Source organism: Python bivittatus, unplaced genomic scaffold (genome assembly GCF_059951505.1).
Source record: "Python bivittatus isolate LINGU-HERP-01145 unplaced genomic scaffold, Pbiv_v1 ctg000690_np1212, whole genome shotgun sequence".
NCBI lineage: Eukaryota > Metazoa > Chordata > Lepidosauria > Squamata > Pythonidae > Python > Python bivittatus.
The window spans coordinates 19661233-19685942 of NW_028277096.1; the positions used below are offsets into that span (position 1 = coordinate 19661233).

At 42.8% G+C, this 24710-nt stretch overlaps 1 protein-coding gene across 3 annotated transcripts in view; it reads right to left on the bottom strand.

Annotated features, from left to right (window-relative positions):
• The window catches only part of USP32 (ubiquitin specific peptidase 32), a 155069-nt gene that overhangs the window by 18079 nt on the left and 112280 nt on the right, over positions 1–24710 (bottom strand). Inside the window, exons 15-24 of one of the 3 annotated variants that reach the window (XM_088152594.1) lie at positions 24330–24470; positions 18009–18126; positions 13414–13568; positions 12891–12972; positions 10467–10541; positions 7241–7379; positions 6368–6473; positions 5476–5649; positions 4059–4233; positions 2006–2157 (exon numbers count right to left, since the gene is read on the bottom strand). In XM_088152594.1, the coding sequence (XP_088008720.1) occupies positions 2006–2157; positions 4059–4233; positions 5476–5649; positions 6368–6473; positions 7241–7379; positions 10467–10541; positions 12891–12972; positions 13414–13568; positions 18009–18126; positions 24330–24470 (1317 nt within the window). Of the gene's footprint in view, positions 1–2005; positions 2158–4058; positions 4234–5475; positions 5650–6367; positions 6474–7240; positions 7380–10466; positions 10542–12890; positions 12973–13413; positions 13569–17867; positions 18127–24329; positions 24471–24710 lie in introns of all 3 variants that reach the window. The other 2 variants (XM_088152593.1, XM_088152592.1) reach the window with 2 other exon arrangements.

The window sequence follows — 24710 nt, forward strand, 5'->3', positions numbered from 1 at the left end:
GGGGTGGGGGGAGAAACAACAGCAGCAACAAAAGAGATTAAAGCCAGGAGCAATGAATAATTAAGACTACACTTCAGAGAGCTGTATAGGAAGCTGAGGTATTCTGTGCCCCAACAAACAGCAAAAGCAAATGCTTCTCAAAAGGTTTTTGAAACCCAGGGGAGAGTTGAAAGCTGTTTTCAAAAGCGCAGAAGCAGCTGAAGAGAGAATTACAAAAGACAGGGGAGCAGATTTGACTCAGGCGCATCTGTTGTCTCGACAGGAGATAATGTAATGAGCTCCCTGGCCAATGCTTCCTCTCTAACTTAGCCTGTAAGATCTAAAGATAGGACGGGCACATATAGGGGAAACATCTCTATATAAACTCAAGCTTGATTCTCTGAATTTCTTCTTAACGGCAGGAGAGCGAAATCCTGTTGTTATGTTCTCTACAGGTTGCTAATGAAACAGGAGTTCGTGGCAGAGTTAACTTTAAAACAGGGTTGTGCAAACTGCCTTGGACGCTGCCCTCAAGAGCCTCTTAATCACTGCCACTGAAATTTTAATGTAAAGTTTAAAATTTCTTAAAATTAATCATAGGTTTTGTGATATAACATGTTTCTTGGAATGTAGCTGTTGGCCTGCCTTCAAAAGCCAAATGAGCTCCTTGGGGTGAAAAAAGTTCTCTAAAATATGTATTTATGTTGTTTTATTAATCTCTCTAACTTTAAAACCAAGAGCCATTCTTTGCACTACTAAAGGTTTTGGAAATACGGAAGCCAATACAGTTCTAAGATTAAAACAAATCTTTAAAGTTACCTGTCAACTCAAAAGATCACAATAAAGGAACCAGCAAATAAAATGACAACACACAATTAAAAAGAAAAGAAAATCAACAAAAGAGATCATCATCAGCAGCAGCAGAACCCCCCCATCACTGCCCCCAAAGATTGACACTCTTCCCCAAACTGATGCTGTCCAGATAGTTTAGGTTTCAGTGCCCATAATCCACAGCCACTATCACCAAGGTTCATTCTGGCTGGGTATTTTGGAAGCTGAAGTCAATCTCATTTGGAGGACACCAAGTTGGGGAAGGCTGCCTTGGAAGAAGAGATTTCCTCTGCTGGGGTGGCATCTCAGTCCTGTTCCTCTTCACTACCGGCCTTTCTTCTGATGGTGGAAGTATTTAAAGCCTGGCCTCATTAAATGACCTCAGGAAGGTCTGACCTGGAGAATGGTAGTTGGACTTCATATGCAGGTTCTTTCCAGCCACCAAAAGATGGACTCAACAGGAAAGATGGATCCAACAGGAAAGAACCCCACCTCTTCAAGCTAGAAGCCAAGCTAAATACATCTAACTGTCCTGTGGAGGAAACCCCTCCCTTCAGTCCCAAGGGCATGGGAAAGCAGAACAATGCCATATATTTAGCAAACACTAAGTAGTTAATCATTTGGCCTTTGGTTGCTTGAATTGTCTCTGAATCTATCTGCTTCTTGTAGGGTGGGACTGTCAGATCCATTGTTTGGTGACTGATAAGCTACTTCTCAATAAATCCAACTACTGTTCTTGGTCACTGAAGATGAATCTGATGGGAAAGGGAAGTACTACAGCAGGATTAAAGCACCCTCTGTAACACCATGTGCCTGAAGGCTTTATCTGCAGAGGCACCCTTGTCTATCTTATATGCTTAATGACCATCAATGCTGCCCTCCTGAGTGTTCTAGCAGTAATCCTTCTGTTAGAGTTTTGGATGAGGCCAACCCGTTCCCACAACCAAGTCAGCTCTGATGCCAAAGGGAAGCTGATCTTGGCTCAACTGCCAGAGCAACACATTCCCTGATCCACCTGCTGATGTATATCACTCATTTTCCAAGGTTTCCTGTTTTGTAGGAGACAAATAGGTGTTCAGTCCTCCATCCCTCTATACAGGGGTTGTGTCTCTTCTATACCCTTAGGGTTCCATTGAAATATACCCATCGACCAGGGGTGGTCAACTTTTGCATTCAACTGTAGAAGCGTCACTACCTTTATGTTTGAACTGTGTACTTCTGCAAGGAGGATCTGATCTGGCTTCAGGGCACAAAGTTCACTCAGGTGCTTCTTCAAGTCGGAGTACTTCTCGTCCATATTCAGCCTGAGTCCATATCGGACAGGAGTCGTGCCGTCTAGCTTAGTTACTTGAAGAACAAAATAGAGAAAAATAGGGAGAGAAAGAGAGAAAGTGTGTACTTTTAAAAGCTTTAACTTTTTTAAAAGTTAACTTTTTAACTTTTTAAGAATAGATAGTCTTCTACTTATGAACAGATTACGTTCCAAGAGGCTGTTCAGAATGCCATTTTGTTTATAAGTCCAATCGTGGCATGCCGCATATATACGCATGCGTGCTGTAAACTTCTGGATGTACGTATACGGCACATTATATACTTCCAGGTGTATGTAAGCATGAGCACTGTAAACTTCCAGGTCCTTCCTTCCAGGACCTTCATTACTGAAGTTGTTGGAGGCTTGTTCATATCAGCGAAAGTTCGTAAATCAAAAATTTGTAAGTAGAGGACGGTCTGTACTTTTCAAAAGTACTTTTAACAGCAAAATGGGATGGGATTGATAAGTCAAGAGATTCCCATTCAGCTGCTCCTGATTAGGAAACTACCATCTCTTGATCCAGCCCAGAAGAACTTGCCTTGAACCTTAAAGCATCTGAGAAAGCTGCTTTTGTCTGGGGAGAGGCCTTCTAACCTACTTGCCCTGGTGAAAACCATCTCTCATGTTTACTGATCTTCATACTCCACCTTTTCATAAAAATCACAATCTAATTGCTTTGGGTGATGTCATATTATAGGTATTACTCATATCTAAGAGGGGGAGAGTAAATTCTTGCTCAGAATGTCTGCTCATTTTGTGACTTTGTCCAACTTGCTCTACTTTGTCACTTTTGCATCCCATCTTAGCTCCATAAGCTAAGCTACTCTGACAAATATTTGGATATCAGCTGCATTAGAAGGTAACATTCTAATTTTTACTAATATTCCAGCTAAGAAAAAGGAAAAGGGAAGCAGAGTTGGTTACTACTTAGATGGGAGACTACTAGGCTGTACGCTCAAACTAGGTACTCAAACAACTTCCTAGAAGAGAACAACGGGACACCACTTTTGTACTGTTGCCAAGAAAACTGCATGGACATGCCCTGAAGTCACAAGGAGTCGAATTGATTCAAAGAAGACTTGACTTTATGTTCTGGCCTACAAATATATGTCTAATTCTAGCCCCTCCCCAATTCTTAAATTCCTTAAATCCCTCTCTTGCACAGTGCAAAAGCAAAATGAAAAATTTCAGATCTACATTGGAAGCACAGGTTGATAACTTGTATAAACAGAAAATTAGACAAAGCAGACAACGGTAGGTAGTCATTTCCAAAATCACACCTCTGACATTTTCTGGGCACAGTCAGAACATGTGGAAGCATTTCCTTCCGACTGGTGCCTTCCAGATTTGCCAGACTTCAACTCCTATCAGCCTCAACCAGCCTGATCAAATGGACGATGGCTGTCATGATTTGGAATTATCAGAGTTGAAAAGATCATTTTCCCAGGTAGATTCTACACACCCAGTCTGGCTGACCAGGAAGTGCCTGAAGTCCCATTCTATTGCAAAGATGTTTGAGGTTGTTGGGTGTGTGTGGAGAGTGTCTTCTCCTTTGGAGCAGCCAGCCCCCAAGTGAGGTTATCTCCCACTTTCCTGGACTTCTGGAAGCTTATATAAACTTGCCTTTTCCAGAAGCCCCTTGGAGATTGGTCAACGTGAAGTCACTGGCACCAGAATCAGTTTTTATTTATGTGTGTAACTTTATATTTATAATGTATTGCTTTTATTATCTGGATGTTGTACATTGCTGATAGCCCCTGCAGACTGAGGTGGTAAATAAACCCCATTAATAAATAAAAATAAAGAAAGCCCAACATATCTGGAAAGTGCCAGCTGGAGAGAGCTGCCCAACTCTTGGTATCTTCCAACATCCAAACAGAACCTTGTCCCCCCGCAACAATCACATGGAGGGCAGCAATTCAGATTCCTTACTAACCTATTATTTCTATGTGCATGTAACTGTCCATTGGAAGAGGCAACGATAAAAAATTAAAAGGGTCAAAACGAACGCTGATGTGTCCACAGGTCTTGCATTTCACCTGGGACCTCAGCTGCCCGTGGAACAGGTCGACCACAATTGAGCGGTTCCTTCTCAAATGATTCTCCCAGGCCTGAAACGAAAGGAAAATGAAAATAAAACCTTTGCAGTAAATTGGCAGACCCAAGCAAAAAGGTGTGCCTGAAAACTTTAGAAGATAGCAGGGTGAGATTTGGGGCTATCAGATGGGAGAAAGTTGATTTCATTTGGAAAATCATTTCACAGTAAGAGAGCCATCACTCCAATTTAGCTTGCTTTACTTCAGATCACAGAGGGGTGGCTAATATGATGGAAGACGACTTTGTACAGATGGGAAGTAATGAGGGCTATCATCACCCCCCACCTCCCCATCCCTACTTGTAGAAAACCAGCATGTCAGCAAGAAAGTGGCAGGGAGAACATTTCATGACAGGCTTATTTTTTAGGTGCACAGTTTTGACCCCCCCCCCACAAAACCCCCCTATATGATTCCCCCTTCCCTATGGGTTGGCTCAAATGGTAAAGCTAGGCACTGGCCGATTAAAAGTTCACATTGTTATGGGGCTCTGAGGAGCCACAGACCTTTTGCAAAGGAGACTTTCATTTGTCCAAGGCCTTCTTTAGGACAAGCCCTATTTCTACAAGCCTACCTTGGTTGCCACACCAAATGCTAGCTAGCTTGGGGGTTCTAAAGAAAGGGCTTTGTTCTGGGATGGGGCAACTTCCTGAAACCAAGAGCCACGAATGAGATTTCTCCATCTTGGTACATAGTTGGCATCATACAGAAAGGTTTGCCAAGCTGCCCCTGCCACTCTGCCCTGTACAACAAGGCCAAGAGAACCCTTTTCAGCACCCTCTAGTGCAGTGTTTCTCAACCTTGAAAACTTTAAGATGTATGGACTTCAACTCCCAGAATTCCCCAGCCAGCATGCTGGCTGGGTAATTCTGGGAGTTGAAGTCCATAGGTCTTAAAGTTGCCAAGATTGAGAAACACTGGACTAGTCAATTAAAGGGACTTTTCTTGCTGAAGAAGGTACATCCACGAACAATAGGGATGGTGCTATTTAAGTGGCACGTCCCAACCAAACGATGTTCATCCTTTAAGGGATCTTCCTCTGGACTACCATTATCTGCAGGCAATCCAGCCCTGGGATGATGGGAGTTGTTGTCTCAAGTGACAGCTAGCTACTGGTTTGCCATGACAGCTTGGGGAAAGACTTTCCTTAGGGCATTCTTTCCTTAAAAGAATCGCAGCTTCAAGAGAATTTCTCAACCTGGTGCAGAAGCAAAACATGAATTCGAGGTCAGAGCCATGCATTGTCCCAAAGTCACACACCTCCGCCGCTACCTCCCAATCTGGCCGGCCATCGCTGTCCTTCAGTTCAACATAGGGTTTATCATGAACTCGGTTCAGGTCCTCATGGAGCCCATCCAGGAGAAAAGCTAAGAGCTCCTGAGAGTCTTGCTGTTGGAAGCCATTAAATCTTGGGGCATATTTAGCTATAGTCCACTGTAACAAAGCAAAGTTAACAAAGGGTATTACAAAAGTGACTTCACACACTGACTGGGTTAGTTAGGTAATGCTGATTGTGCACACAAACTCAAGGCACTGTCCTTGGGTAAGTCGTGGCTTAACACAGTGTTTCTCAACCTTGGCTATTTTAAGATGTGTGGACTTCAACTCCCAGAATTCCCCAGCCAGGATGCTGGTTGGGGAATTCTGGGAGTTGAAGTCCACACATCTTAAAATGGCCAAGGTTGAGAAACACTGGCTTAATATTATGTGTGAAACCAGCCAACTGTGGCTTATTCATCTAGCCACCTTTCAAAACAACCATGGTTTAGTATCATGCGTGAATGCTGTGACACAATCAGTGGAATGACTTCAGGTAGCAGTTATCATGTCTGTATGCTCCCCCACCCACTATAGTAAAAGCCCCATGGGCTGGGAAACTAGCATTTAAGGAAGGCAGATTTTATAGTCTAGATTCCACCCCGGGTGCTAATTATTCTTCCTTGTTCCTTGAGTTCATGAGAAACAAATATAATATCATCTAGGAAAGTCTGTCCCATACAACTCCCAGGATGGACTTTTGAAATTGATTGGAAGTTCCATTATAGTGTGACTAACTTTCAGGGCTATATACGCCTAGTAAAAAATGATTTTTCTAAATTTCCCCATTTCATAATGAAGCTGCAAAGGAGTAAGAAACATTGTTGGTGCTTACCCTCAACTTGAGAGGAGCAATGTTCTTTTGGGTTCCACTCCACAATTCTTGAATCAAATCCCCGTAGCATTTAGCCATATGCCCCTTCATTCCTATTGGATTTGTCCTAGAATTCAGAACAGAATTCATTCCATCAATTATCTGCTTTGCTACTTAGAAATGAGGTGATGGGATCTGGAATGTACGGCCTCAGATGACAGAGGGGTCTACTAAAGAGCTCCCTGAATGTAGACAGGACAGGGCTCTATTGGACCTTCTCTTCTACTGATATGCTAGCTGTCTACATGCAGGGATAAGATTTCTTTTTGTTGGAGTGATTTGCCAACATCTCAGGCAGAGAACCCACAGTCCTTCCCAATATGCAGAAAAACTATGGCAAGCAATAATGTGGTTATTAGAACCAGGAAGTCAGCAGCAAACAAGTTGTTGTTGTTCAGTCATTAAGTCGTGTCCAACTCTTTGTGACCCCATGAACCATGTTGCACCAGGCCTTCCTGTCCTTCACTGCCTCCCTGAGTTTGCTCAGTTTCATGCTCATTGCTTCAGTGATGCTATCTAACCATCTCATCCTCTGCCGTCCCCTTCTCCTTTTGCCTTCAATCTTTCCCAGCATCAGGGTCTTCTCCAAAGAGTCCTCTCTTCCTCTCAGACTAAAGTGTCTGAGCTTCAGCTTCATTATCAATCCTTCCAATTAGCAGTCAGGGTTGATTTCCTTTAAGATTGGTGTGGCAAACAAGAGAGACCCTTTTTACCTCCAGTGTATTCGTTCGCAGTATTTGGAACACTTTGCAATAAGCACACACATACAGAAGCACCATCACAACCATTTCTCTCTATATTTCAATTCCGTCTTGAGATGCAGGGGAGAACTACCTGTTAAGCTCGTACAGATGTCGGCCCGAGATGAAATACTGGGTAAGAGGTTGCGTGTTACTGACACACTGGATGCTCGAATTCATGAAGCACGTGTTTCCCAAGTTGCTCAAGCCTGTGGCCCCTTTTTCGGTGGGAACTGGAAGGATGGAAGAAATCATGGAAATGCAACCGTTCATTAAGTTATATGACACACACACATACAGAGAAAAAGGAAGAAGAGGGTGACAGACTTATGTTCAGGGTCCTGACCACCTATTGTGGGAAATTAAAGTGGTAGCCCCAGGAAGAATTTTAATGTTCCACCATGGGTTAAGGGAAATTGAAACAGTGACCAGTGCTAGAAAACACTCTTCAGACAGGAGCAAGCCCTGCTGGGTGCTAGCATCTACCTAAGGCTGATGGCCACCTTCAGGTCAGTGTATCCCTCCTGCCTTGGGTGAAAAGATACAAATGGTTTGTAGCAACCATCATCTGCACAACCCCTCCTACCCACGTGCATGTGTATGGGCAACTTAGCACAGGAACAGATCTCTGGAGGCTTTGGAACAGACATAATTTTCCAGCACTCTCATTCCCTGGAAAAGGCGAAGCTAAAATCTTCATACTTTTTTTTTTCCTGAAATACTTGGAAAAGATGGTGGATAAGGGGAAAAGAAGATTACCCACCCCCGATTTAGGGGCACAGTCTGTCTATGTTAGATAGACCATGTTTAATCCTGCGCACACAAATTTCTATTTGTATGTCTACTTGTAGGTGCAGTAATTTCATTTGGAACTGGAGGAAGGGATGAGCAGGGCAGAAATTGAAGCAGGCCACCATTTTTCAGTTTATAGACATAATTCTCATCTGTTATATCCAGTTTGTTTTATTAAAAGAGCTGCATTCTCCCCCCAAATCCATCCTCCAGGGGTGAAAATGTACATTCATAACTTGAAATGCACAATACAACTCTCAAATTGCAATACGGACTCTATGCTGTGGTTGAGGATCTTATCCAGGTGCAATCCCACGGGCAGAAGAGAGAAAGGTTGGGTAAATACAGTGGGGCAAAAAAGTATTTAGTCAGCCACCAATTGTGCAAGTTCTCCCACTTAAAAAGATGAGAGAGGCCTGTAATTTTCATCATAGGTATACCTCAACTATGAGAGACAAAATGGGGGAAAAAATCCAGAAAATCACATTGTCTGATTTTAAAGAATTTATTTGCAAATCATGGTGGAAAATAAGTATTTGGTCAATATCAAAAGTTCATCTCAATACTTTGTTATATATCCTTTGTTGGCAATGACAGAGGTCAAACGTTTTCTGTAAGTCTTCACAAGGTTTTCACACACTGTTGCTGGTATTTTGGCCCATTCCTCCATGCAGATCTCCTCTAGAGCAGTATGTTTTGGGGCTGTCGCTGGGCAACACGGACTTTCAACTCCCTCCAAAGGTTTTCCATGGGGTTGAGATCTGGAGACTGGCTAGGCCACTCCAGGACCTTGAAATGCTTCTTATGAAGCCACTCCTTCGTTGCCCGGGCAGTGTGTTTGGGATCATTGTCATGCTGAAAGACCCAGCCACGTTTCATCTTCAATGCCCTTGCTGATAGAAGGAGGTGTTCACTCAAAAACTCACGATACATGGCCCCATACATTCTTTCCTTTACATGGATCAGTCGTCCTGGTCCCTTTGCAGAAAAACAGCCCCAAAGCATGATGTTTCCACCCCATGCTTCACAGTAGGTATGGTGTTCTTTGGATGCAACTCAGCATTCTCTCTCCTCCAAACACGACGAGTTGAGTTTAGACCAAAACGTTCTACTTTGGTTTCATCTGACCATATGACATTCTCCCAATCCTCTTCTGGATCATCCAAATGCTCTCTAGCAAACTTCAGACAGGCCTGGACATGTACTGGCTTAAGCAGGGGGACACGTCTGGCACTGCAGGATTTGAGTCCCTGGCGGCGTAGTGTGTTACTGATGGTAGCCTTTGTTACTTTGGTCCCAGCTCTCTGCAGGTCATTCACTAGGTCCCCCCGTGTGGTTCTGGGATTTTTGCTCACCGTTCTTGTGATCATTTTGACCCCACAGGGTGAGATCTTGCGTGGAGCCCCAGATTGAGGGAGATTATCAGTGGTCTTGTATGTCTTCCATTTTCTAATTATTGCTCCCACAGTTGATTTCTTCACACCAAGCTGCTTGCCTACTGCAGATTCAGTCTTCCCAGCCTGGTGCAGGTCTACAATTTTGTTTCTGGTGTCCTTCGACAGCTCTTTGGTCTTGGCCATAGTGGAGTTTGGGGTGTGACTGAGGTTGTGGACAGGTGTCTTTTATACTGATAACAAGGTTAAACAGGTGCCATTACTACAGGTAACGAGTGGAGGACAGAGGAGCCTCTAAAAGAAGTAGTTACAGGTCTGTGAGAGCCAGACATCTTGCTTGTTTGTAGGTGACCAAATACTTATTTTCCACCATGATTTGCCAATAAATTCTTTAAAAATCAGACAATGTGATTTTCTGGATTTTTTCCCCCATTTTGTCTCTCATAGTTGAGGTATACCTATGATGAAAATTACAGGCCTCTCTCATCGTTTTAAGTGGGAGAACTTGCAGAACTGGTGGCTGACTAAATACTTTTTTTCCCCACTGTATTACCACCATTGTGCCCACTTCAAAAAACATTTGGAAAAAGTGCTCTGAAGCATATTCATTAAACCAGTGTTTCTCAACCTTGGCCACTTTCAGATGGGAGGACTTCAACTCCCAGAATTCCCCAGCCAGCCAGGCTGGGGAGTTCTGGGAGTTGAAGTCCTCCCATCTGAAAGTGGCCAAGGTTGAGAAACACTGCGTTAAACCATCCAAATGTTTTTCAGGCTTCCATGTGGGCCTGGAAAAAGAAGCCACAACTTTAAGGGTCTGCTCAGGGCAACTCTTAAAACTCTTCTTTCAGAAGCCTGAAAAAAGTTGGGCTGCTTTAACTGAGAGGGGTCACGCTTGCACAAAACACTTCCCCTGAATCATTTTCGAAGCAGGCAACAGCTCGACAAATTAAGTCCTCCCAAACCTGACAGAAAGAAATGAAAGTGAGCTTTCAAAACAGCCTGCTGTTACTCGCAGCTAGAATTAATCCAGTTTGATCTACCAGCTCGGGACTCCCAACAGCTCATTCTATTCATGTGTCGACCAATAATTGACTTCTGGAGGGGCAGGGAGTACAGAACGAAGCAAGCACTTACCTTTATGCCTATCTATTTTGCTGCTGTTTGCTATAAAAGACATCTCTTCTGGCCAGCTCATGTCTTTATTCCGAACTGCAACAACAGAGATCAAAGCTTAGCTGGCACCAATTTTATTGCATTTAGAACGCAGCTGACTCAATAATAATAATAATTCCAATAGATTGGAAGGCCAACTTCTTTGTCAAGACAGAAGAATCCTTATATTTATGAAAACCACGATGTGGTTTGAATCCAGAGAGCTGTCAATTGGGGGTGCCGCCATAAAGGATGTAAATGAAACAATCGTTCTTCGCCTGTAAAGAAATCCTTAAATGTTCCTGGGTGAGAAATTTCTGAACGAAATCTTTGTTTTCATGTATTGTGCATCAGATTTTGTCCCCCCACCCCAAGCTCTCTGGAAAGGTTGTAATGTATTAAAAATCTAATATGAACTTCCAATGATAAATGAACCAGAAAAAAATAACAATAGGAGGGGAAAGAAGAATTCTTAAGTTAATTAACCAAGCCTCTCCTCTAGGGCTCAAATTATACTTTTAAAAAATGAGCGATTAGAAACAACATAAGAGCTTTTGGGAATTATAGCGAAGTGGATCTGACCTTTCTCTTTCTTCCCTTGCTCCAGGCAAAACCTCGCTCCAAACTGCCCTCAGCCCCGCAGTGATGGAGTGGCTTAGAATATTCTTTTTGCCACTCAACCATAAAAGTCCTTGGGAAAAAGAGGATGCAGAGATGCCTCCTTTGGGTTTATTTAGAGGGACAAAAGGTCAGAAACGGAGAAAGCAGCACAATTTGTAGAATTTTTGCAGGATCTGGCTTGAGGGCAAAAAGCGAAAAGGCTCATGGTGTCTCAGTGATGCTTTCCCAATTTAACCCACATGGTCTTCACTAGCATGGTTCCCTTCCTGAAGGAATCATTCTTCCCCACCTTAACATTTTCCATCCTGATGGTAGCTGTCAGAAACCAACTTCAGATCCAGAGACCAAAAAAACCCTCCTTGCTTCCCCAAAGACCAGTTCACTGAAGCAATAGATTTTTTTTTTAATTGGGGGGAGGGCTCACTTTTTTTTACTGTATCCCCAGATCCTCTTCCTTCACGGAACAAGGACAGGGATTCTGCGAAAACAGCAAAATCTCACGGGATTCTGAAAAGATAGGAGAGGTACTGGGGAGAAAGTGGGTCTGCTTCATCGAAGGAAAATCGCCGCAGTGGAGAGCATGCGTGGGACAGAGAGGCCAGGGAAAAGAAGGAAGCTGGATCTGGCTTTCCATTGAGGAAAACACTTGAAGCAGAGCAGACTGGAAATCTTCCCTACTGGCAAAGTAAAACGAATCAGGTACAGACAGCTTAATGAGGGATAATCACTTTACAGACCGAATTTGTATACATTATATGTCTCGGTGTGCGTGGTGTGTATATGCATAGTCGCTGACCCTGCTATGAAATTACACACACCCACACACACTTATTTGGCAGTTTAGTATTCAGTACAGAAGCATCTCAGTTTTTTATTCATAAAATAGGTTATAATCTGGTTAGTTTTAATATTTAGATTTCTTAATATCATGTTATTGTCTTACAGTGAACTCTTATTAATTCCTACTGATTGTAGAAAATACCTGGGCTTTTTAATCTGTACTATATGTATATATAACTGTATATGTTTATGTGTGCATATACACCCCCCCCACACACATATATGTGTGTGTGGGTGTGTGTGCTGATTGCCATGCGATGCAGGTGGCATGTGCATAATGCATTAACTTTAATAAAATGGAGTAACAGAAAAATGCATAAAATACAATAAAACACATGCAATAATTACAAAAAAAGAATGGTAGCTGTCTGAAGAAATTATATTCTTTTTGAATTTCTGACATTTGTCTTTTAATTACAACAGGCCCATATATGGCCACCTCTCTATACCCAGGTCTCCATTGAGTATCTGATAAACTGTCATTTAATTATCCTTTAAGGTGCCCTGAGACTTCAACATTTAAGCAAATGCTATTAGTCTTAAAAAAAAGATGATGGCTTTTAAAACACGTCGTAAAGTAATCAAGCATTTGATGACTAATGTCTAATTACCAGTCTGCTACATGCTTTGTTAACAGGTATGCTATAAACAGACTGCATCATCATCATCACAATCAAAAGAGATCCTGGGACCTTCTACGTGTCCTGTGTGACACTACCCACCTCACCTAACTTGCACGACCATTTGTAAGGCATTATGGGAGTTGCAGTCCTAAATGGCACCTATCTGTATATCCTGGTATAAATTCAAACATTTGGTGGCAGAAAGTCAGATCTCACTCTAAATAAAATGTTAAGTGCACAGGCCATCACGGTGCCGTTTAGATACACAGCTTAACATACTTTGGGTCGCAGAATATAAGGCAAGAGCCACGGTGTCTTATACCTTCTATAATTAAGTGCTGTTCATCTTGAATGTTCAGGTATTCCAGCGTGTGATCTTCATCGTCTAGAAGAGTCAGGTAATTCTGCAGAGAAAAAGCTGCTGGTGAATTTCTCTGTGCTTTGGAACAGCCACACCTGACGACCAGAGAGTGCTGATCAGATTCCTTCCTTGTTAATTCAGACATTTCACTAATCCACAGTTACAATGTCTTAATCCAGAGCCAGCATATATATTTCCATATGGCTTGGCATGTCCTTCCCAATCTGACCACAGGCAGATACGCTGGCTCTGCACATCCCAGCATTCCCAAGAGGCTGGCTTAGCATGTCTGAACTAAACTGCAATCTAAGGATGAACAACTCATTTGGAAAGGTCTGGAGCCCAATGGTCCAATGCCATTCGCACCAAAACAGGCCTTGGATCCCACCATTCAGATCAAGCTTTTCAACTTCCAACCACCATGCACGGGCTGAGAGCCCACCAGTTTCTGATCCACGGGAATCCTCTGCAATTCCGCCATTACCTCGCTGTTGTAAAGCCACAAGCGCATATCCTCCTCCTTCATCCGCAGCCTCTGCGACAGGTATTCATGGATCTCCTTGATGGTCTGTGTGCGACTGAAGCAGCCGGTGTAAGCCAAGACCCTCTTCAAGGGAGCGCTGGGAGAAGGGACGTTCCCTAAATTCACAAGCAGATACAAATGTGCATTAAGAACCAAAGGGGGAATACACAGCTGTACTCAAGAGCGCACAAATCTTGGGCTGATCTGGACTTGCTGGTGTCTTAGGAGCTGTTTGGCTGGCCCTCTTCCTTACTTATAACACAGTCTGAAGCAAAAGCAGGCAGAAGACACACAGAGACAGAATGACTAAATGAATGTGCAGCCTTGCACTTGAGTAAACTTGCAAAAGAGCCAAAGTTGGGTAAGTGAAAATGCTGGGCTGATGCCTCTTTGCCTGGGAAGACCACTGCAGGTGGGAAAACAGGATCAAACATTTCCAAATATCAAGCCAACCGGTGTGAAAGGGCTAGGTCTGTCCCTTTCTGGTTCTGCCTTGGCCAGGGTTGACCCTATCACAAGCCATTTCATAAAACTGCAGCAGAAGAAGAGGACAAATTGCAACGCTTCCTCTATCCAATCGCCTTCCACTGCCAGCTGTTCTACCTGAACAATTTCTTGCAGCACTGTGTGGATTTCCCCTTGATTAAAACTAGCATTTTAAATGATAGGCATTTCAGACACTCTAGCAGGGATTACATAATATCTGCTTTTTAAAAATGGATCCTAAACTGTTACAATTCTTCAATGCAGACAGTTTTTGTTATTTAGATACAAGGTTTAATGTCTGTTTTCTGGGTTACAGGCCACACAGGTTATTGGGGCTCCATATTTTAGTTGTAATCTTAAATCGGATTGTAATGTGCATTTCTTGATGTTGTATTTTATTTTATTTTTTTCATACTGTGCCTAGCTATAATAAAACAACTACTAGCTGTTTTAGTAGTACTAGCTGGAGAAGGGAGTCATTTAAATCTCCCTTCACCAACAACAGCCTTGTGGGGTAAACTGACCTGCTGCGACTTACTCAAAGTCATCCAGTAAACTTCCAAGGCCTTGAATCTGGACTTCCTTCATCCTACCTAATCCATACAGCACACAGCTCCCTTTTTTTATTTCTTGTACTGTATACTATTTTTGTGCAATACCTTCCCCCCGCCCCAATGGAGAGATCCCCACATTGGCAACTCAATTCAAAATCTGAAATCTAGAAACCAACTCTCATTTAATACTTCCTAAAAAATATACGGGTCATGTTTGCTTTGAGGTCATCAGATTTATTTGTTTGTTTGTTTGTTCGTTAAATTTATATGCTGCCCATCTCCCCCAGAGGATGACTCTGGGCAGCTTACAATTAAAATCCGAAACAATAAAAACAATAAAAATATTAAAAATTCAGATCCATTAGATAAAAGACTGAAGGAAAACAAAATGCACTTACATAATAAACTTTCTTCAGTTTTGAAACAGGAAATTACAAATTATGAAATGACTGATATGTAGTGTTTTTTTGTTTTTTTAAAGTTTGGCCTGCAAACCATTGGAAATATGGGTACCTTTACCTCCTGATGTTACTTGAGGTAAACTTTTATAGCTTTATACCTTTCCTATCGAGCAGTTACATTCCTACATGTCTTTGCTATTTAAGCTCTTTGAACAGATCCTTGCCGGTCTCAGTCACAGTAACTGCACCATGAACTCACGCCCACGGCTGCAGCCACTGCCACTGAGAAACTCAGCCACAATGCAGCACAGCGTGAGGAGGTGGGTGACTGGTTCATCTTCCACACTCTCCCAAGCAAGATGGCGTATGTTTGACCCCCTTTTCCGATTCTCTTCCTGCTCCCCAGGAGCGCATTATGCACATCAGCAATTCCTCATGAGCACATCACAGCCTTGGCAGCCCCCAGACCACTTGGGATGGCGTGCTCATGTTTCACTCTCGGCCATCCCTTCTCACCCAAAGTTTCATATTAGCATCTTCACCTATTACAGGTAATGCTAATCTGGGATCACCTACAAGATCAAATCCAGTTACGATTGGCTCTGGTGTCGGCTGAGTAAGAACATTTGGAGAAAGACAACATGGACTCTGAATGAGAGAGGAGGGAGCCTCTTGCCCTACTGTCAGCTTCCACTGCTTAAACAGGCACTAAGGGCAGATCTTTGATTCCCCAGGAGGCCAAATGCTGACAGTCTTCAATGGTTTTGACTTGCAACACTGCAGCAGGATGAGTTTACCGAAGCATTCTGTCTTAGTGCTTTCTTCTCCAATATGTGTCAGTGCATAAGAAAGCCCCATTCGATGGAAAATATGCCTGCTCTTGCAATAACCGGTACGATTAACTTAAATATCTAGCTTGATACAAACAAGGCCAGACCCTGACATATTTGCATGCAGGTTAATGAAAACAGCAAAATTTGAATTTTCAATTTCTTTGTAAGGTAGCAAGCATCTCTTCCCTTTCACACCCTTGTATTTTTCCATCTTCACCATCAAGCAAAGCATCCTCTCCCTCTCTGTATATAATACAAAGCAATTTTTTTCTGCAATCAAAAAGCGAGAGATTAAGAATAAGATTACAGCAAGAAAGCATGTTGGGTTGGAGGGTACGCTCAAGATTCATAGGTGATTTTATAGTTAGTGCAGAGCAGAACAAATGCCAAATCACGTTCAGATACAGCGTATTACAAAAATCCTCTCTCTTCCAAATTAGGGAATTTGATGTGTTGAAGGCACAGCAGTGCCTACCACAGAATATTCAATAAGATTTTTGATAGGCAGCTGGCTGGATTTCACTGTATTCAGATTAGGCCATGAGCCACTGATTTTAACAGATTGGGGGGCTTCCCTGAGACCCCTCTCTTTACAGGTGGCAGAAGCATTAAAGAAAACACCAAAAGTGGAAGATTTAGAATGAGCATTTAAGCAAACTCTTATTAAAGGTCAACACAACATCCTGCTTTTCTTCCCAAGACTAATATCATTTTGATTCCAGGAATTCACTCAGTATCTAGTATCAAGGCCAGCTGATAAGCTCAGAGCCCTTGAAAAACAATTTTTTTCCAAAATGTGTTGAGCTTCTTATCAAAAGGACATAGAGCTCCCCAGCTTTTCTCCCATCACAGGGAACACTGTTTCCAATGGAGGAGAACCATGACAAGGAGGTGGCTTTGCAACCATGTTTCTAAGAGGCCATTGTTTGCCCCTTTTTTTCACAGGAGAGAATCCTTCCTTGATTTGCCCTCCACAAATATCTTTTTAAAAAGGGGAAAAGGAAATGTAAAAAGTAAAATGTGAATTTTGCACATCTGAACCAGCACGGTCAAAATTAGAGTTGCCAAAAGATAGCTCAACATTGCAAAATATTCTGATTTTGATGTTGTTTATACAGTAATAATAGCTCACAAGTGTTTAGAGAAAGCTTAGAAATACGTCTATGGAGAATTGTTAAAACATCCTACATGCTTCCCAAATACAAAAGTTAAATTAATCCACTTGGATCCAAGCTTAGTCTTATTTAAAGCAGGGAAAGCATGGGACTGAAATGGGACCAGCATTTGTCAGATCGACAGTGGACTGATTTCAGTGAATCCACATTGATTTAGTCTAAGTTCTAAGACACTGAAGAAAGGCAAAATCTCTGATGAGGAAAATGCTCTAAAAATAAAACACTGGCTTTCCCAGGACTTGGAAGCCAATTACATTTTAAATTAACTACTCCAATGAGTCAGTGGCATTCTCTTAAGGCAGGACACATCTACAATATTGAGAAAATCCCATGGGCGCTCTCGCAAAGTGGCTGTGAAGGTTACTTGCCCATTCACAAAACAGCTGCAATGGCAGCAATAATCAGTTAACAATGAACTGATTTATTCAACTGTGACCTGGTATCTTCACCACCACCACCACCAGCACCCACAAGAAGCCAAATGATGCCAAGATGGCATGCAAGGCATGCCAATTAGGTGTGTGGACGTCTCACTTCCCCCCTTGCATAGATGCCTATTCCCACCCCCTCTCCGCACCTTCTCCTTTTTCTGGCATCTGGCTGCACTCTCCAGTTACTAACATTCCAATTTCCTAAGAACGTTTTGGAGGCATTTGTGGACAGAAAGCTGACGGAGAACGGGGAAGGGCAGATGAACCAGTGGGTACCTAGGGAGGCCTCTGCAGGCACACCATCCTTATCCCAGGCACCACGCTGGACACCCCAGAACATCAGTGTCAAATTAGGGAGCAGCGTATTTGCTCTTCCATTCCACCTACGGCGCTCAAATGGTGTCGTCTTTACGGGAAGAAGAAAAGACACTGGATGCTTCCATGACCTTTGATAAGAGTTTTGAATCGCTTTGGAAGGGAGGAGGGAGGTCAACCATCACCAACCGTGCTTTAAGGATTCATTAGCATCATTTACAAGCACTGTGGCAGCACAGGCGTCCAAGTCTGGGCGGTGGGGCCGGCCTCCCCTCGGGAACTACTGCGCAGCTGGATTCTTGCTGTAGTCTTACGTTACCTCTCGGCAAATGATGAGGAAACAGCCTCAGGCTCATCATACCCATGTTCACCCAAACGTTGGACTGCTGGGTCCGGGTTGCCGGCTGCTGTCTCAGAAAGAGCAGGTAGCGGGGGAAGAGCTCCAGCTCTGGCAGGCCCGTTGCGCTGTTTCTAATCACCTGCAGGTTGAAACAAAACCAGGTCTTGCTTCATCGAGAATCAAGCTGGACTTTTTCGTCTTAAGAAATACAGCAGAGGCTGCAGACCGGATGGACAGAGAGACTAGGCAGGAGCGAATCCCCAGGCAGAGAAAGCCATGCTCCTAGGAGCCAAGTATCCCGAGAGGCACTGTTTGCCTCAGCTGTCTTTTTACCAAAGGATTCTTGGAATAAAACAGTCAGATGGGGTGGGTGTGCTGCAAGGCACAGCTCTTTAGGGATTTATTTATTGTGCAGGATAGTTCATGGGCCCCACAAAAGTCCCACTAGGGGTGGGAATAGGGTGCCCTGAAGAGCTTTCTGGCTGCACCCACCATGGCAGTTGTGAGTGTGTCCACCATACACTCAAAACTCCAAATAAGCCTTTCATGCAAAAAGGTTCCCTGTTCTGGGTTTAGTTCATAGGTGGGCTCCATCTTCGTAACCCTTCCATGCATGGAGTCCCAGGTTTTATGAACATTAGAAGAGCCTCTGGCAGTGAGTCTGAAACCCTTTGGAGATGAGATGTATGTAGACTGTACTGGGCCAGTTGACCTGATAATCTAACCTGAAAAGGGCTGTTTCCAAGGCTTATACCAAATGCTCTTCTCACTCCCCAGAGGTTCCTCATTTGTTCAAGAGCTTGGGAATAAGATGTCATCCTTGCCTGAAGAGCTGAAGCCAGTCAAAAGGACAAAGAACCAGTATATTCCTAGTTCAGATGATGAGATTCTGAGCCCATTTTGCTTTGAAAAGGTGACTGAGACCCATCCAGGCAGAAGAGTATATTGTTCACACAGCCATTGGGAGTAGAAGTGGATCTAAATACACTTCTTGCCTGTCATTAGGCCTTTGCATATGATGCTCCCATTCTACAGGGTCCAAATGTATGACCTGGACAGTTAGTTCAACTCTGATCTACTGGATGGATAAATACAATCAAAATCATAGAACTGTAGAAGTGGAAGGGACCTCAAGGATCATGTAGTCCAACCCTCTGCAATTTGCAGGAAAACCAATTAAACCTTCAATGAGGAGTGGCTTTCCAGCCTCTTAAAAACCTCCAGAGATGGAGAACCCATCATCTCCATAGGTAGACTGTTCCATTGTTGTGCAATGTTATTGACAGAAAGTTTTCTTTATATTTACATGAAATCTAGGCAGCTGTTATATCTGTTATATCTGTCATTTCTTGTTCTGATTCTGCGTCCATGGAAACAGACCATCTTCTCTGTAGCTTCCCTGTATGTACCTGAACTAAAGAGCCTCTTGATGAGGGTGAAAGAGGAGAGTGCAAAAGCTGGCTTGAAACTCAACATTAAAAAAACTAAGATCATGGCATCTGGACCCATCAATTCCTGGCAAATAGAAGGGGTAGAAATGGAAGCAGTAACAGACTTCATTTATTTGGGCTCCAAGATCACCGCAGACGGAGACTGCAGCCATGAAATTAAAAGACGCTTGCTCCTTGGGAGGAAAGCTATGGCAAGCCTAGATAGCATATTAAAAAGCAGAGACGTCACCTTGCCGACAAAGATCCGCATAGTCAAAGCTATGGTTTTTCCAGTAGTAATGTATGGCTGTGAGAGCTGGACCATAAAGAAGGCTGAGCGCTGAAGAACTGATGCCTTTGAACTGTGGTGCTGGAGAAGACTCTTAAGAGTCCCCTGGACTGCTAGGAGGTCAAACCAGTCAATCTTAAAGGAAATCAACCCTGACTGCTCATTGGAAGGATCGATAATGAAGCTCAAGCTCAGATACTTTGGTCACCTAATGCGAAGAGAGGACTCTTTGGAAAAGACCCTGATGCTGGGAAAGATTGAAGGCAAAAGGAGAAGAGGACGGCAGAGGATGAGATGGTTAGATAGCATCACTGAAGCAATGAGCATGAAACTGAGCAAACTCAGGGAGGCAGTGAAGGACAGGAAGGCCTGGCGCAATATGGTTCATGGGGTCACGAAGAGTCGGACACAACTTAACGACTAAACAACAACAACAATGTACCTGAACATGGCTATTTATTTATTTATTTGTTAAATTTAGAAGGCCATTCAACTCCATAAAAACTCTGGGCAACGTACAACAATAAAACAGAAAGGCTAGCCTATATCAAAGATGACCTATGATAATGGACTTCAAACGGTATCCCAGGCAGCCCCCAACCTCACCTTACTCATTTATAAACTCAAGCACGGGGCCCATTTTCAACCCCAAAGGGCAGCTGATTGTAGCCTCACCCAAGATGGGTTATTTTTATGTATAATACATGCGTGCTTCTTGCAGAGGTATGCCCCTTCCCTTACACTCCACTGGCAACGTACAGTCCTGAGGTCTGCCCAGAAGAAAAAAATTATCCAGCTTTTTGGACCATGAAAGATGCTTGTTTCCATGGAGAGTGTGTGGGAGAAATTTAGTGGTAAATCTGAGCTTCTGGATGCTACATCTAAGAAGAGAGCTTCAGCACCGAGGCAGTGTCCAGTTCTTCAAAGACGGATATGTAAAATATTTAGTTTAAGCTATTAACGAGGAAACATCAGCACTTTGCTGAGCGAACGATGCTTGATTTTAAAAAGCTGGCATAAAACTATTTCCCCCAATTCTGAACAATTCTACTCATGGGAGGGTCACCACAGCAGCACATTGTAGCAACTTTTATGAAGGCTACATAAATATGCAAAGCAACAGTGGAACCACATAGCAACATGTACAAGAAAGCCTCAATTTAACAGAACATTTGGGGGGGGTGTCCGTTAATCCTGTAAGTCTGTTAAATCCAAAAGACACTTTCATATTTATGTGTGTAAAAAGCCAGCCAGCTATTATGCGCTTGTGCAAAAACATTCAGCCGGCCTTTTGGTTCTTTCAGCCAGCAAGGCTCCCTCGTAGAGCTACCATTTTTGTTCTGTTAATATCTCCCAGAGTGGTATGTTCCCAGAGTGGCATTTTTTTACAGCTGTCCACAAATGAGGCCTCCCCAATCTTGCTCTTTTGCCCCATCCCAGCAGCCCAAATTCCCCGTTTTTCCCCCCAAGTTCCAATCTTTCTGCTCACACCAGAATCTTCCCAGTACTCTCCTATAATTAGTACAACTATTATCAACTATTTTGAGGAGATGCCTGGACTCATTGTCCATTGTATCCAAAGTCCATTAAACTGAGACTTGTTAAACTTGAGGTTGTATGGTACTTTTTATAACACAGAAGGACCAAACAGGATTCTTAAGCTAATTTGATGTCTGGTGGAGACCCAGTGTGGGGTAGTGGCTGGAGCAGAGGGCCTCAACCTTTAAGGAGTTGGTTGGACACATTCAGAATTTTGGGAATGGACTGTGGGAACTATTACTCCATGGCTTCACAAAATAAATGCCATGGAGTTGTAACAAGTTATGAAATGCCCATTTAACAGAATGCTACCTATCACCCTCATCTCATTTCATACACAACGTTCCCAAACCTTTCTGCTATCTTTGTCCTTTTGGGCACACAATTAAACAAAATACGGCACTGCAGTTACTCATTAGTCATTTTCCTAAGGAAAATTAAAGGCCAGAGGCACTTCTGCAAATAAAAGTTATCTTGGAGGTAGGCGTTCTGCTTTATAATAAGCCAGTTTCCCATTTTTAAAAAAATTAAAACAGTTTTTAATGAATGTAAATTGTCAGACAGGGCACAAAATAAGAACCAAGAGCAGCATCCTTGAATCCCCCAAATACTCTGTTGGGGATCCTGGGTCAGTGTTTGACCGAGACCAGGAAAAACCAGGCTCAAATTCCCACTCAGCCATGAAGATCACTAGAAGACTTCAGGCCAACCTACTTCACAGGATTGTTGCTGAGGATAAAAGGAGAAGTGACCCCCATGTAAACTGCCTGGAGTTCCTTAGGTAGAAAACTCATGTCAGAAATAAATGAAATATAAAATATGTACCATATGAATAGTATACCAAGAGTGAAGTTGATTTGGGTTATTATCAAACCACAGCTCTGAAAGTCTGCAGAATCCAATGGAGACTAAGTGGAAACCATCACCACCCCATTTCTGTAAAACACTAAAATCCAGCAACCAAGGTATGATTAAACCAATATTATACCAAACGTGATTATAGCCCTGCTGTTTTTTACTGCTGCAGTGATATTGAGCTCATCAGCGGTCCATGCTACAATTTATGATTTTAAAAATGGCTAGAAGTAAAGAGGCAAAGGATAAGGTCTCCACAGGAAGTCAACAGATAGTTTCACCAATTCAGTTTTATGCTTGCTTGCTTGACCCAAATTCCAGAGAGGTGGCAGTGTCAAACAAGTGCTGCAGAACTAGCTACATGGTGTGGCTGATTAAAACTAGCAAGATTCACTGAACCAGAAACTCTCACAGACATAACATTCAGTGCCACGGCAGTCGTGCCGTTTATTACTCTCTCTTTTCATCCTGTGCCCATGTACTTATTTGCCAACAGATGATGATGAAACAGCAGGCTCTAATCCATAAAACCTTATCTCAGCAGCTGGAAATTATTCTTCTGTATCACTATTACCCCATTACTTCCCCACTTCTGCTTTAAGATCCCACTGTACTTGCAGGAAAAAAACAACTCCCCCACAACCCATAACCTCTTAAAAATGCACATTTAGCATGGCAATACCTATTTTGGCACAGAACTTACTAAGCCAAAAAGATGTCAAATTTTGTTTGTGGATTTTTTTTTAAATCAACACTCTGAAGTTACAAATAAAAGCAGTATATGAGTTAAAGGGGGAATTTTAATGGAAAACACATGGTGGGAGTTATCAAAAATCCCAAATCAGGTTTCTTCTACCTGATGCATTCCAGGTATGGTGCTGTATCACTGCCACCTAGCCAAATAGATTTATGCTGGCTGTACTGGAATCAAGATTGCAGGGAGAATCATCAACAACCTCAGATATGCGGACGATACCACCCTAATGGCAGAAAGTGAAGAAGAACTAAAGAGCCTCTTGATGAGGGTGAAAGAGGAGAGTGCAAAAGCTGGCTTGAAACTCAACATTAAAAAAACTAAGATCATGGCATCTGGACCCATCAATTCCTGGCAAATAGAAGGGGTAGAAATGGAAGCAGTAACAGACTTCATTTATTTGAGCTCCAAGATCACCGCAGACGGAGACTGCAGCCATGAAATTAAAAGACGCTTGCTCCTTGGGAGGAAAGCTATGGCAAGCCTAGATAGCATATTAAAAAGCAGAGACGTCACCTTGCCGACAAAGATCCGCATAGTCAAAGCTATGGTTTTTCCAGTAGTAATGTATGGCTGTGAGAGCTGGACCATAAAAAAGGCCGAGCGCCGAAGAATTGATGCCTTTGAACTGTGGTGCTGGAGAAGACTCTTGAGAGTCCCCTGGACTGCTAGGAGGTCAAACCAGTCAATCTTAAAGGAAATCAACCCTGATTGCTCATTGGAAGGATCGATAATGAAGCTCAAGCTCAGATACTTTGGTCACCTAATGCGAAGAGAGATCTCTTTGGAGAAGACCCTGATGCTGGGAAAGATTGAAGGCAAAAGGAGAAGAGGACGGCAGAGGATGAGATGGTTAGATAGCATCACTGAAGCAATGAGCATGAAACTGAGCAAACTCAGGGAGGCAGTGAAGGACAGGAAGGCCTGGCGCAATATGGTTCATGGGGTCACGAAGAGTCGGACACGACTTAACGACTAAACAACAACAACAAGAGTCCCATATACCACAATTGGAGAAGGTTGCCCTGAAGATTACATGTCCCCAGCAGGTTTTTTTCCCCTCCCATTAAACCAGTGTTTCTCAATCTTGGCCATTTTAAGATGCGTGGGCTTCAACTCGCAGAATTCCCCAGCCAGCATGGCTGGCTGGGGAATTCTGGGAGTTGAAGTCCACGCATCTTAAAGTTGCCACAGTTGAGAAACACTGCATTACACTGAGATCAGCTAAATTCATCTAACCTTTTAAAAACTCTAACACCAAATTAGTAAAATATTTGTTATTAACACAGAAGGTTTTTTAAAAGTTAAAGATGAAATTTCAGCAAATATCTACATCTTTGGTCAACCGTTTAACATTAAGCAATCAGCAAGGGCTTTGGTAATGATTAGGAATGCTAAAAACTCAGTACACCTGTTTTGAAGAACCTGATCTAGGATAATAATCTAGAGGACCATTGCCCCTTTTCAGTACTTACTGGTCTTGGCAAAGACAGGTTTGCTCCATACCAGTGGTAGAGGGCCCTCCACACTGGTTCTGGGACAATTTCATAATTTTTCCCTTGAATTAATTGGGGTGATGGTTTTAATCGCCCACCTTCCAAAGTCAATGATGGAGCCTTAAAAAAATTAAAAGAAAGCAACATCAGATTCTGGGTTTCTCCTTTATCCAGCTTCTTGAAGCTGTTCCATGCAGGAAGATTAAATATCCTAAACCAAGTAAAGAATTAATGCACATTAATATAATAGGTTGAGCCACAGTAAGGAGACCATCCCATTTCACAAAACAGATGTCATCACTAAAGGGGTTTGGATTATTTGCATACTTTGTTCATCATGGTGACTCTGCTGTTTCTTCT